We start from the raw sequence: 15,648 nt of genomic DNA, 5'->3' as shown, positions 1-15,648 counted from the left end.
GGACAGACAGGAAAAACAGAAAATGTGAATTCTAAGGTCTGCCAGAGTCCCTTGACCTCAGGCCAGCTTCAAATGCTCAACATATTTTTCACTATGAAATACAGATAATTAACTAGAACTATCTCTTTTTTAAAAAAATCTAAAATATTCCTAATTTCCTGCTAATCACTGTTGGACTAGAATTAGGCTCTTGGAATCTGAATGTTTGCACTGTTAGGATCCATGGCAGCTCTTACATAAGGATAAACAAAGCAGAAGCACTGCACCTTTGAGGTCATACAGCACACTTCATCCCAGATCCCTGGTGTAAATGCAGGAGATCCATTATCTGTCACAACAATATGGGAGTGTTCTGAAAGGAGCAGGGTACAGCCTGGTACCGTACCATTAAATATTAACACAAGTGATAACTAATGTACTCAAGGCGAGTCAACTCTGACCACGGTTTTAACCATTCACCGAAAAAAAAAAGTTTAATAAATTAAGACTAAGCACATAAATTGCTGTAAAACATGCTACATTATAGTTTTGTGAGAAAATACATATGTGAAAAAGATCCAAATTTTATTTTGCTGCTTGAAAAAAAAGAAAAAATTTTGTAACCAACCCTGAGTTTACAGTTCTAACAATTTCACAAAACCCAGTGTTTTGCATTCAAACTGGATTACTTTTGTGCCTTTAGAAAACAAAATAAACCACTAACCCCTACATGACAAATCTCAAAAATAAACTGCATTCTGGTAAACGTCTCTCTGGGTTTTCCAACTACATGGTAGCCAACATCAAATTTGATGCAGAAGTATCAAACTGAAACAGAAGCAAGAGGTTATTTTCCAGAATAGACTAATAGTTACCTGGCTCTATCACACTCCTAAACACATTAAAAATTCAAGAGAGAAAGGGAGAGAGAGAGAGGGAGAAAGGGAGAAAGAGACCATTGCATTATGTTTCCTGCAGCTGAGATCCTGTGTGAGCTTTTAGCCTGGATGAACCTGCATTATCAACAGGCTCACTCTCAATTACCCGTTTATTTTTTGCTGACATTTGATTCTCAGCAATCTGTAACATGACATTTCCTACACAACAATCTGTCCGTGGTATGGAAATTTATTGTAGTTGCCCACTTATAACCGCACAAAAAGGCCTATCTTCCTCTCTGTTCAGCCTTGCTGACACAAAGTTGTCCGTGAAGCAGAAAGAGTTGCCATGGACATAAAACCAATTTAACAAAAGCTGCTGAAAGACTCCCATTAATTAAGGTATTATGGTAAAGCAATTCTTCCTCTCAATAAGTGTAGCTGGTATTATTTCAGTGACGAACAAGAAAAACCTGTTGTGCTCTTCTGTAGATTCCCTGCTTTAGGGAGAAAGGTATCAGCAGACAGTCTTGCACCACTTTTTTATAGTTCATGGTAGAGTTTAAACTGAAGTGGTGAAAAGGAATTAATTATTTGTGTCAACTTTGAGAACCCAAGTGAAGGTCACCGAATATAACTTGTTCCTGACAATAAAGGTTTTTACTTGTTTTGAAACAAAAAGATCTGATTTAAAATACAGGTTTAAAGTTTATTTTCACTTCTGAAATCAAGACTGTCCAATTCTTTTGGAAACACGTATCATGCCTGTCTTCAGTATGTTGACAAAATGAAATTGTCCATGTAAGTCTCAGAAAATAAAAGAAACTTTAAACTATAGAGTGCAATAAAAAACACATCTGTGAAGTTAACACGTTTCAATTCTGTGTACGACATACTACATCTACAAACCATAAGGGCTTTCAGTGAGGGAGTAATATCTAATTTGGTTTCAAGCTGGGACAAACCTGGTCTGCAAAAAAAAAAATAGGAAGGTGTAATCAAATGAAGGGAGAGGTAGAATGTCCTTTTGTTGAGTAACAACTCAACAACAGATCCCCAAAAGACACTGCATGGTGACAATGACAAGAATTATGCTGTAAGAAGGGACAGGGCATGCCCAGAGGCAAGATTTCCATTGCTAAGGTTCATTTGAAGCTTAATGTGGATACTGTAACCAGCAATATAACTCTACTCCTAGCCTAGCAAATTTAATAGCAACTAATCCATAATCACCAGGCACAAGCAGTGTCTAACACAGAACAGTCGCCTTAGACCATCTGGATGTCTATTTACAGAGCAACCACTTTGTTGCTGTACCTAATGTAGATTTCATGATTGCAGAGATGTGGTGGAGGGTGAGGGAGCAGCGTGGAACAGGCACCCCCACTCCTGTGAATTCTCCAGACACAGGGAGAGGGCAAGCTTCCCAAAGCTGCAACAGCACAGAAAGAGCTGAAGGGGCAAAGATGCTGGGAGAAGGGGTAAAGGCTGTCCCATAGTCCCTCTGAAACTCTAAGTAAGAAATCCAAGACAAAAAAAAGCACTAAGGGTCTGATAACAGGAATAGCCTGGCATGTGTTTGCTCTGAGGGCTTTTCTTGGGAGAGTTGTCTTTGAGGCTGTCAGTAGACAGCAAACAATTCACAAAACCCCCAAATTCTCACACATTTTCTCAACCAGTTCATAAAAAGAACACAAACTTCCACAAAATTTGTTGGAAATTAGACTTAACATTGCATGGTCTGCCTCAGTTTTAAAATTTATTTGTTAACTGAGGAATCAATTAATTACTACAGTGGTGCAAAAGCAAATGCTCAGCCTCAGATCTCCACTACTGCAGTGACTACTGCAGGCAAGGCCACAAACACGTAGCCTCACATTGCCCTCCACGAGCCTGTGGAGCCTATTGCTGATAACCAGGAGCTCCAAGGTCAAGCCACCAGCAACCTGAGCATATTGGGTAAAATAATAGCATTTTCATTGTGGATGAAGAAGGATTTGGGTAAGACAATTCCTCATTTCTTCTACAGCGAGGCTTCCCACAGAAGTTTGAGGGAGCCATGGGCGCATCCAAGGATGCAACTAGGTTCTTAATGTATTGACTAAACACTAAATGCTTTATTTATTTTGTAAAATTAAAGGAAAAAGTCACAGCTGTGAGTTCTAGGCATTCCACAGATTACCCAACCAGCTGCTTCCTTTAGAATTTCTTGATTCTTGCTATCAGAGGAGAGGAGCATGGAAAAAAATACTATTCAGTCTTGAAAATCCCTTTCTGTAATAGAACTACAGCACGAGGACAACAAGGAAAACAGCTGAAGAGGAAATGAATTGTAAACCTGGACTATGACCCCACTCTTAACAAATGTCTGGGTGAAATCAGCGCAGAAGGTGGACTAGCCAGCTGGAGGCATGTTTGTAGTTATGAGTAAGATAAATATGAGGCATTACGCACCCCAGTCTCTCATCAGATGGATTAAAGAGAATGGTGTATACAGCATTCTTACTGTCAATCAAAAGCTGTACTGAACTGCATCTAAGTACATGAGACATACAGCTTGGACTGACCCACAGCAATCCTTAAATTTGAACACACTCAACACTGCAACAGTCTTCCAGATTTGACCCAAAATGGAATCAGTTCTACTTCCACAGAAAAGATAGCCTTCCTTCCTTTGGTTCTTCATTCTGCCTCCCTGCACAAGCCTTAAGGCAGACATATCCCTTACAGAACCAAGAGAGCAAAGAGCCAATTAGCCACACATGTGATTTTCATGGAGCACATGAACGATTCAGCTGGACAACACAAATGGAGAATATGAAACAAAGCAGCAAGGATGAAACCGGGCAGAGAGACTGGGTTTGATGGATGTGGAGCTCGCATCTCCTCATTACCACAGGAACCAGCACGTGGGGAAAGCTGTTCATCAGCAACACTAACAAGCTGTAGGAAGAAAGAGCTGGTTCTCCTCTACTCCCATCTCCTCCAAGACTAGAAAGAATAATGAGAGGTAAGTATTCTCTTCCAGGCTGAAAGTTTGCAGCAGTATTCCTGTCCTGCATCTGGGGCCACATAAGGTTCCTAGCTACGGTGAGTTAATGAATTCACAAAAGGATTTTCATCTCAATTACACTGCTATCTAGCAAGGGATAAGAATGCACAGGTTTTATCTCTGGCACCTACCTTCCCTTAAGGCTACGTGTACACTTGATGTTTGCGCCACAGTAAAGACAGAAGCAATCTTCACCTGCACCAGCACTGATGGTTTGGAAACAGGAAGGCAGCAACCACAGCCACAGTAGCCACAGCAGCACTCCTGGCATTCTATCAGGTGATAAAACCCTGGGCTGTCTGTAAGAGCCCTTAAAAGGAGAGTGGGAGAGAACAAAGCCAGCTGAATGGCCCTGTCACACACTATAAGAATCTGAGTGCTTATAAAAGAAAAGAAAAGAAGGAAATTCCAGGTCCAGGCATGTGATATGAAAACTTAAAGATGTTTGTTGTTGCAAAAGACACAGAGATAGGAGAATTTCAAAATACAGACATAAAAAGTCTGTCAAAACCAATAATACAATCATTAAAATCTGCCCTCCCTGAACATGATGGGAATTATGTATTTCAAGTTGAAGCCAATATTTCACTCAAGCAACAGTAATTTCAATTTCTCATATTTTCAAAGATTTCGAGTCCTTGTACAAATATGACTTACAACTGAAATTTTCTTTTGAAACATCAGGTACACCGACTGCTTGAAAATGAAACTAGAAGACCAAAGCTTCTGGTTTCTGAAAAGCGCTGGGTTTTTGTGAGGATAACACACGTGGAGACACACTGCATATTGCTGCACTCCTCTGAAACACACTGAATGGGGATGAACACTGGGCTCTGAAGACATACAGCTGACAAATGGTCACTTTGAGAAAGAAGTTACAGAAAACCAAGGCCAGTGATAGCATCCTGTGACACTTCCCTGCAAAGCAGGGAAAGAATAAATGCATCTGGTAAAAATAGGAGGCATATTCATCTGTTTCTAAAATTTGAAGCAACTGACATAGTTTCCCAGGTATCTCCTGCTTGTTTTGCTTGCTTTTGTAAAGTCAAGAGGAAGAAGAAAAACTAAATTACAGCAAGAGGATGATGGTACCTGATGGACAGTCGTGCACTTCAGCAGGCATAGTGACAAGAAGAATATATAACTGCAAATGCCATATAATCACTGTAAATAATAATTTGTGTAACTTGCCAAAAACTTGTAACAAGACCTACAGATCACACAGCCCCACAGAGAAATAAATAACAGGTAACCCTAAAGGAAACAATTCCTTTGTTCTCTCATTTTTGAAAATACCTTAGGTGGAATTTTTGTCCTCATTATTAAAAGTACTTCAGTGGTGCTTAGATGGTCCACCGCAATTCTGAAGTTCCTTTGTTTTCTCTTACAGACATTGTGGATTACAAAAAAGCAATTTCATTAATACATAACAACACACTTTTCGTACAAATGATCAATAATAAATATCACAAGATTCAAGAAATGTAAAGTGGGAAAAGAGAGGTATTACATATATATAGTTATGTAATTTTAGCTTACTTTAAAGTAATATAAATTAGAGAAGCATTAGAGATTGCTTAGAGCCCACATGCCCATTTGCTGCTCGTTGACAATTACTTTTGGATTCATGTTCAGAGAATGCCTTCAGGAGAATGAAGGAATGGAATTTAATTAAAACCCTTCCAGAACACGCTCTGTGTCAAAAAGGGCATTTGTAGGAAAGCTGGCGAATGGGCAGTGGGGACATGTAAAACAGAACATGACTACAGAACAGCAAAGTATAAAGTTGAGTTACAGTACAGTTGAATACAATAGTTCTAATGTGCCTTCCAGCCCACTTCTCCTAGACACTCATCATCAGCATACTTGGCTTTTCTGTATTCATGGTGATGTGATGTCTGTGTGTCACTGAGGACACCACCCAGTCCAAGCTACATTTGCCATAAGCTCTTATCTGAGCTTTGACAAAGGTCAAAAAGATATGAGGGAAATACTGTGTACATCAACAGTCTGTCCTCAGAGCTGAGGAGAGTCCAGCAGCTGGGGCTGGGACAGGAAAACCTGTCATAAGGAAACCCATGAGAGATAGCTTTTCCTTTGGCATCTTCCCCTCTCTGCTCTCGGGTGCCTCACATACAGACAGCCCCCAGGTCTGACAGAGGAGCCTGGGAATAGGAAAGGGAATGAATTTCTCCCATGCCTAAGCTGTGTCTATGGGTGCAACGATGGCTTTTACTTTTGTACATACATAGCCCCATTTTCAGCTTCTCACTGACATGCACTGTGTGTCCATGCATTTCACAGGGAAGGAGTGGCTGCTTTTACTTTTGTACATACATAGCCCCATTTTCAGCTTCTCACTGACATGCACTGTGTGTCCATGCATTTCACAGGGAAGGAGTGGCTGAATCTCCAGCAAGCAGAGCAGGGTCTGCCCCCTCAGTACATCCCACTGGATGCACCCCTTTACTACACAGCTGTCAGAGCTGGAGGGCTTTCTGGAGTTCTCCAAAGAACAGCTTGGGCTAATGTGATCCTTCACTGCAGTGAAGATTTGGGTCACATGGAGGGGACACATTTTTCAGCTCATTCTCCTTTGCACTCTCTTGAAAGAAAGAAACTTGGTGCACAGTTTACCAGCCTCTCTCCAGCCCTCAATGGAACTGCACAACACCAAGCATGCATTGTGTTACATATGTTAAGAGCAATTTGATGCAAGAACCTCCTTCAGTATTTCTTGCTTGACATCAATGTGTCATCATATATATTTTATAAATTATTATATGTATATATATGTAAATGCATACACACAAGTTCACTAGCAACAGCAGAGGCTTGAGCAGACTTGTTTCCTACTAGGCTAGTGTAAATCCCATCCTACCTATAAATTTGTACCATCCCACTCCCTCCTGGCTCAGTTTAAGGGAGGATCAGTACTTGTCACAAGCTTATCAAGCTCCAGGTATCAAAACTACATTTAGAATATGGAAGCAGTCACACAAATCACAAAAACAAGGACTCATGACTTAGGTCATAACTGTCTAATGAGTTCAGTAATTGACACAAAACACTGATCAAGACAAACCTATCAACAATTCCAAATTACTAGATACATCAAAATACAAAATCTGAAAGGTATCAGCACTGCTTACATCCTTCTGAAACTACCAAAACGGAGTGGCCTGATATTCCTATAATTTTCCACAGGAAATTATGTCATTTCACCTTCCTGCACAGCATGGACTTTGTATGACTCAGGAGATGAGGAGTGAAGGAAACACCTTCCCAAAGTACACCAGAAAGGAGTGCCTTCCATTATGATACTACAGTTTTTAGAAACATGCTGCTCAAGAGGACAGGATGACACAACATTCAAAGACTGGTTCCACCCCAGTTACCAGAGTCCCTCACATAAAAGCTGGCAATAGTTCAAAAACTCCGTGCATAAATGGATACAGTTGAACAGAGGGGTCTGGCTGGACTTCAGTGGCACTGGCAATGTTAGTGAGTGGAGGAAGGGAAAGTGCAGGAGTGCTGAGAACACCTGGCAACAGCCTGATGGAAGCACCTGCCTTTGAACCTCTTGCTGTGAATCAGGATGGCAGGGTGCTGGATGCAATACAACTTAAAACTTTTCCTCTTTACTGCAAACCCCAATTCACAACTGAAAAAAAAAAAAAAAAAAAGAAGCCACATTGTAGTCAGATAGAGAAGGGGAAGAAAACCAACTAAGACTTATATTCTAGCTACAGCAAACATTTTCCCAGTGCCTGTTACCAAGCCACTGTAAGCAGGAGACAAATTACAGATGTTCTCTACCAAATGGGAATGTTGTGAAATCCTATTTAATGTATCAGGTGACATACGGAGAGTTTTCAGGTTCTGAATCTTTGACACAGAATCAATGACTGGCTGTTGAAGGGCATGAAAACTGCTTACACTGGCCCAACCAACGTCCTATTGAATACCACACGTAGCTGTGCCTCAGGACTTTTCTTCTTTGCTTGTTCTTTGATTGCATAATAGCTTACTTCTTGGGATGAAAAGCTGAATTTATGAGCATGTGCCTTTCAAAATGCTATCCTCAGGGGCCATATGTACGTTGCTGTTACATCGACAGGACCAGCGGCTCCTCTCTCCTTCAAGGACCAACCAACAAACCAGTGGCAGCACCTTGGGCACTGTCTGCTCTCTGCAGAGGAGCAGCAGGGTCAGACACACCACACCTGGACACAGCTGGCAACGCTGGCAGCTCCCAGGGCTGGCCGAGCTGCTCGGGCTGAGCAGTGCGCGCTGCAAAGGGCTGTGCTTTCCAAACTGCACCAAACAGCATCTGTCACTCTAGCAAAAACACTAAGGGGAACCATGATAACACATGAAAAACAAAACCAACACAACCTCCAGAAACTGTCTGGTAAATCATCAGCTGCAGGCTGCTGTGCCAACAGCACGGAATGCACTGTGATTCACGGGGACCTTCCAGTCCGCCAGGAACAACCACTGCCACTGTCCAGGCTGTTCTGCTGGATCTGCACCTCACACCAGAACCTGTTCACTGAATTCCTCTTGCATTGTGTGCCAACTTGAGAAGCCACTAAAATTTTTTCTTCATAAATACCTGAATAAAATCTTTTACAAAGTAAACTAGTGTCATTTCCTCAGAAATCATGAGTCTGCTCAGCACTACAGACACTGCAGTTCCTAGGACTGGTCCTCACAAAAAAAAAATCATCCTCTGGTCTCCCTAACATAACAAATGCATATGATTGGCAGTAGCGACAAACATTTCTTGCCAAACTTTTTTGAATAAGCTTAAGTTTATGTGATATTAAATAATCTCCTATGAAAGTAAAAAAATGTGTGAGTTATCGTAAAACATGGCATATGCCATAATTTCAAAATACAATCTATGGAAAATACTGTCAGGTTTTTGTTCATCTTCATAACTTAATATTTGGTGAAGAGGGCTATTAAATATTAGAGCATTTCTAATTCAGTCTTTCCTGCAGTCTTCCAACATTTAGCATATGAAATTACAAAATAAACATATAATCAATCTTTTGATTCCAAAAACAGAGAAGAAACACATGCCCTGAGGCACAGTCCAATTACCTAATTTCAATAAATAAGTGCTTCTCATCTTGATGCAACCCAAGAACTTTCTTGGGTTTGTGGATGTGTATCTTTATGGGTCTAAAATAGCTAGTTTCCCTATTCTTCCAATTACAGAAGTGTCTCAGACATGTAAAAACTTGGACTATGAATATGTTATTCATATCAGCTGACTCATTACGCGTTTTTTTGCCAGTCCTTGCAAAATAAGTTTTTTTTAGTATGAAGAAAGATCAGGTGTTGTAAAAATGATGATCCAGAACTGAGACAGGTATCAACCCATGACCTGAGCCCAGATTATGAAATGTGTCAGCCACCGTAGTAAAATATTAACAGATTTTGTGGGTTGTCATAGTAAAATGAGAGGCTGCCCTGAACGTAATTTCATTTACAGACGCTCAGAAAATTGACACCACAGCTGCAAGGACATATAAAAAACCAGTAGAGTGCATTTTCAACTGACTGCAGGAACACTGACAGGAGCATTCTACAGGCTCAACTCCTCTAACACCTCAACAGAAACTGGATTTTGCAAAGAACACCGAGCAGCTTCTTTTTATAAATCACTTTTGAGAACATCTGAGAGATTTTATTTTATCTTCAATTGTGCTTACAATTCCTTTAAAGAAGCATGTGCACGGGTGGCTGTGCCAAGTGCCTGGGAGGTACCCTCATCCCCCTGGCCGTGCTCTGCACCCTTGCCAACATTTTGCTGTTTTTCCCTGGAGGAAAAGTTGAAGAGAGCGCACACATTACAGATGAAGTTTGGTACTTTGGAGGGATCTTGGGATCAGGTATATTGGTAAGTGTCTAAATTCAGACATTTCTACCTTCCCCCCACCCGCAGCCATGACTTGCACATTGTTGAATTTTCTCAGGACTGCAAATTCCTCTTTGATAAACAAATAAGTTATAAGCAATCCAAAGGTTTGGCAATAAGTAACTTAACCTAATGATAAGGGGAAAAAAAACCAAACATAGAATTGCTATATTTAAAAGAAGATGTAATTTAAATTCATCCTAATTCAAACTATATTTCTATTATTCATAGATGATCTTCCCTGCCTTGGTATTTTTGGGCCTTCAGAATAATGATTGCTGTGGATGCTGCGGTAATCGGAGCTGTGGAAAGAGGTTTGCGGTAAGTCAAAGGAAACACGGCAAAAAAAGTAAAAGCTAAATTGTTATGATATATGTATTTTCCTCTCACAGTCATTGTGAGTTTAGACAGAGGGACAAACAGCCCTGCCGTTTGTTTAAGTGCCGGGAAGTAGAAATTACAGGCTGTAAAAATTGTATTATGCCTCTGATGTTTTACCACAGGTACCACAACAGTATGGCCTCATTGGCTTTGCTATCAGGACAGCAAAAGGATATCAAGATACTTACAGTTATTATCACAATTAAAATTTAGTTCTCTGTGTGAATTTATTAGTTCTTGCATGCATTTCTTACATATTAGTATATATGGAAAATTCTGTAATAGAAAACCAGAAAAATAAAGACATACTTTCTCATTCATTCCAATTGGACTACTAGAGCTTACACTAGAGCTTACACTACCTGTGAGGAGATGAAGTATAGTAATATGAAACCTAAAGGGAGACTTGGGAAGGAAAACTATAATTATTTGGTCCAACTATAACCAAGATACCAAAGCTAACTTGTAAAGGATACTGTAGATTTTTTTAATGCCTTGAGTGGTCCAAGACTTTAGTCTTGCTTGCAGTGTCCTGAGAAGAACATCTGGGGAGCAGGAGGCCCCAGAGGGGAGCAGTGCCATCTGCTGCCAGCCCCTGCCTGCTCCTCCTCAGCCACACAGGGCCCATGCTGCTAAAGCTCTAAAATACCAATACAGGTATGCATTACACATTTACTATGCAGTGAAAACTAATAGACTTCAGCTGTTCAGGTGTTGATTATTTGACTATCAACAGCTGAATTTAGAGAACATTTCAGGGAACAGCTGATTTTAGGGAACCTAAAAATAACATTCTTTTTCTCTTCATCAGATGTTTTCTTCTATAATATTTGCTGCTGTTGGACTTCTGGGAGCTGGATACTGCTTTATTTTGTCAGCAGTAGCCCTAAACAAAGGCCCTAAATGTCAAAGTCAAGGAGATTGGATCTACCCTTTCCAGGCTGGGTAAGACAAGGCAATCAGAAAAAAAAGATATACATGTTTAAAGTTTGTGAGATGATTTAAATTCCAAATCCATTGTATAAAAATGGGAATGTTATTGCTTGTCCAAATTATACAAGCTCTTACAAGTGCTTGCAGCACACAGCAAGACTTGATAAGGTTCAAGAGCATGGATGTAAAGAATAGCAAGTACAATAAAAAGTACTGAGTCCCAAAGGGGCCAATAAAGAGAAATGCACAGCCTCTTCCTAGGTTATTCTTGGGATGATAAGCAACATACAGGGATAAATTCCACTTTGATGAATAGCAATGGCACATGGAGACACCTCTCAGAGTGTCTTGAAGGAATTGGCTGATGTGATTGCTAAGCCACTCTCCACATTTGAAAAGTCTTGGCAGTCAGGTGGAGCCCCAGGTGTGTGGAAAAGAGGAAACAATACACCCATTCTTTAAAAAGGGTAGAAAGGAGACCCTGGGAACCATCGGCCTGTCAGTCTCACCTCTGTGCCTGGGAAGATCAAGGAGCAGTTCCTCCTGGAAGGTCTGATGATGCACGTGGAGGACAGGGAAGTGATTTGGGTCAAGCAGAATGTCTTCACCAAGGGCAAGCCCTGCCTGACCAACCCAGGGGCCTTCTATGATGGGGTGACTCCATCAGTGGATAATGGAAGGACTACCAGAAGTCATTTATCTGGACACAATCCCCCACAATATCCTGCTCTCTAAATTGGAGAGAGATGGATTTGATGGGTGAACTGTTAGATGGAGAAGAAAGTGTTTGGACAGTAACATCCAGAGGGTGGTGGTCAGTGGCTCGGGATCCTTGGACAGCAGTGACAAGAGGTGTCCTTAAGGGATCCCCACTGGGACTGGTGTTATTTCATATTTTCATTAATGACACAGACGGAGGAGGCTACCAAGATGATCAGAGGGATGGAACACCTTTTCTATGAAGAAAGGCTGTGAGAATTGGGATTCTTCAACCTGGAGAAGAGAAGCTTCAGGGTGACCTAATTGTGGCTTTCCAGTACCTGATGGGAGCCTACAAGAAAGATGAGGGGGACTTTTTATAAGGGCATGTAATGACAGGACAAGATAATGGCTTTAAATTAAGAGTAGGTTTAGATCAATTATTAGGAAAAAAATTCTTCCCTATGAGGGTGGTGAGGCACTGGCACAAGCTGCCCAGAGAAGCTGTGGATGGCCATCCCTGGAAGTGTTTGAGGCCAGGTCAGACAGAGTGTGGAACAACCTAGGACGGTGGAAGGGGCCCCTGACCATGGCAGGGGGATCCGAATGAGATGATCTTTCAGGCCCCTTCCAACCCAAACCATTCTGTGATTTTATGATTACACTGAAATTTAATGGTATTCAAATAATTACTACTAAAAATATAATAGATATAATATTAATAACTATAATCTATATATAATTTTATTTTGGCTATGGCATTTGGAAGCTGCTTGGTCCTCACGCTCTGCAACTCAAACATGTTCACTGTCATGTATATTTATCACTTAATCCCAGCTATCCCACTGCTCAGACTGATGTCAAGACAAGTTCAACAAACAACAGGCCACAATGTGCTACTGAGGAGAGCAGGTGTGATCAGAACAGAATGGCAAGGGCTGCAGTAAACTCTTCATTACCTCAGAACCTTTAATGCAGTCTGCCTCAGTCAAAGTGACCTGGAGGCATTTTTTACACAATACACCCAAAAAAAAAATTACTTGAAAAGAAAAGAAAAAATAAAAGAAAAAAAAATGAAAGAAAACAAGAAGTCTACAGGTAGAGGATTATTTGTTCATGGGCCAGGGAGGGCCAGAAACCAACTCCCTTGGTGTCATTCTGAGTCTTTGGAAATAGGCTCTGTTTCAAACATAGTTTTGATTGCAGTCCAGAAATCACTTGACAAGAACTCAAACAAGTCAGCACTAAGAACATGCAAATGAAATATAGACAGTGGTTAAGCAGTTTACAATTAAATCAAAATGTGAAGGTAAAAATTATGGAAGTTATTACCTTTACTTTAGATGAGGCATATAGAACAGCAAAAGCTGTTATTTTCAGCTCAGTGGGCAATAGGTGACATGCATAATTTCATTATTTGTTTTGATAATTCAGTTGTTTTGATTACAATGTACTCCCTTGTTCTCAACTCTGCTTTGACATACTGGATTACATGCCCTGATCACAGTCACCCACTCACCCCCATACACAAAAAAATGCTGTAATCAAGTAAAAGAAGCAAAAATGCCCCTGACAAAACATTGGAACAGATAAAACCCATTTGGCACATGCTTGGCCAAGATAATTTCTTCCCAAAACACCAAAAATGTTTCAGTTGTATCAAACACATACTTGTCTCCAATTGCTCCCTTCTGATGTCTTGTTTTTTCCAAATCACTTTCTTCAACTTATCTAGAAGCTAAACTGAAGTGAATTTCTGGACAGGTAGCAGCAGTGTGACAATGGGAACGCAGCGAAGCGAGCAGAGCCTGGGCCGTGCTGCAGCAGCGACAGCCCCTCCGTGGTGAGAGATTCTTTGTGAGTTAATGCAGCCTCCTTCCTCTTCTGTTCTCGTGCAGGGACTACCTCGGTGACCACGCACTGTGGGAAAAGTGTGTGTCGCCTGACAACATTGTCCCCTGGCACCTGACCCTCTTCTCCTTGCTGCTGGTGATGAGTGGGATCCAGGGCGTGCTCTGCGGCATCCAGGTGGTGAACGGCCTCCTCGGAACCCTCTGCGGGGACTGCAAGTGCTGCGGGTGCTGTGGGGTGAGCGACTGACGGCTCTCCTTTCTTATTTCGTGTACATCATGATGAGTTACAGACAGTCAGAAAAGCTGAACTGCCCTTCCTCCAGCTCCATGATCATGTTTTCTAACATACTGCCAAAACCATACATTGCTGCCATTAGGAAATAATACAAGCCTTTCAAACTCACAGCAAGGGCAGCCAGGAAATTACCTCCATGTTTTTATTCTTCCAGGGAGAAGGAACTGTCTAACAAATAGGAATACTGCAGACAACTCTCCTCATCCTGGGAGAATCCCTTCTGCAGCTGCTCCACAAAGCAGCCATCAGATGCACTGGCTCTGGCTAAGACGATGAGAATGAAGGGCTCCTCCTCCCACCACTGTTATGAAGCCCTGACTCCCTTTCCAGCCTTCCTGAAATCCCTCATCATGGAATAAAAATAAGTGAAATACAACTCTCACATTCATAATTATTTTTATAAAACAGCTTCCATTTAAAAAGAGAGCATTCTCAGGCAAAATACAAATTTGGTTTACAATTTCTATTCGGGTCAGTTAAGTAGCTTGTAAATCCTCAAAGCTTCCAATCTACACATGAGCACAAATGCCGTTTATTAATGTTTTTGTAGAAGTTCAATTTAGCTCTATTTGGCACAGCACTATGAAAGAGAGAGGAAAGACAATAGAGAGCTAGCCCAAAGGTAAAAATACCTTTTAGAAAGAACTTTTAAAACTTTAAGAGAAAAAGCTACTTCCCGAAGGAATCAAGGAGAAAATAGGAGGGATTGGAGACATTTGTGGGATTAAAATAAACTAATATGCTTCTTTTAAAAAATTCTGAAACAAATTTTTGCATACCAGCCTGCCAGGCTGGATGTCTCAATGCCTCTCAACATTGGCCAAATCTGTTCTGAATATTTTCCTCCTGAAATATTGATTCTGTGGTCTGTGCTTTCAGAAAATGTATGTCATGTATTGTGTATTTCAGCATGGGTATTTCTGAGATTTTACAAAGAATACTGATATTTTTTCTTTTGACTACTATTATTTTTACTTCTGTATCAGTGTATGTTCATTGTTCTACACACTGTAACTGGTCAGGGTTCCTGAGGTCTGTTTACACTTTCAGTTATCCTTGTTTGTGCCTTCTTTCTTACCATCATCTTTCTGTCCCTTCTTAGCACTGCAGTCTCTTTATCTGTGTCTTCTTTTCAATAATTAACACTGGCTTTTTATGACACCAGGAGATACCTGAAGAATCTGGAAGTACTTGAAAGCACTGGAAGCTCATAACAATATGCAGAAATGTTAAACAGTTTGATATAGGCACTTAGAATTATGTGCTACAAGATGATAAATTACAAAAAAACCTCTTCAGAAACAGCTGTCTGTCCCACCTGTCCTACTGCACTGCCCAGGAACTTGAGAGCACCCTTTATTTCAACACACACTGTGCAACCATCTCATATCTATTCTTTCATCTGTGGTGAGCAGCTGTCCTGCACCTCATCTCACATTTGTCCTGTTTGATTTTTATGAAGCCTTTGGGAACAAGGAATGTTTCTCATCAGTGTTCAACAAGGGGACAGGTAGCTGCACAGTCTACAGCTTTGATATATCAATAAGCAGAGTACATCAATCTTTGTGGGAGATGGGATAAGAAATAACAGGCAGCAAGCTATGATACCTAAAACCATAATCAATGAGCTACTGCTTCTAAGAGAC

At 40.8% G+C, this 15,648-nt stretch overlaps 1 protein-coding gene across 1 annotated transcript; it reads left to right on the top strand.

The window, feature by feature from the left end:
- Window positions 1-9,652: 9,652 nt before the first annotated feature.
- On the top strand, window positions 9,653-14,174 carry TM4SF4 (transmembrane 4 L six family member 4; the record flags this gene model as incomplete). The annotated part of the gene is made up of 5 exons (XM_084212203.1): window positions 9,653-9,823; window positions 10,073-10,162; window positions 11,034-11,167; window positions 13,753-13,942; window positions 14,157-14,174. 5 exons carry the CDS (start codon window positions 9,653-9,655, stop codon window positions 14,172-14,174), a joined length of 603 nt encoding a protein of 200 aa, XP_084068329.1.
- Between the last annotated feature and the right edge of the window lie 1,474 nt (window positions 14,175-15,648).

The sequence above is a fragment of the Fringilla coelebs genome, assembly GCF_963513975.1.
Source record: "Fringilla coelebs genome assembly, chromosome: 10".
Lineage (NCBI taxonomy): Eukaryota > Metazoa > Chordata > Aves > Passeriformes > Fringillidae > Fringilla > Fringilla coelebs.
Note: the sequence above shows the minus strand (reverse complement) of the source record. Positions and strands in the feature narration are given on the sequence as shown.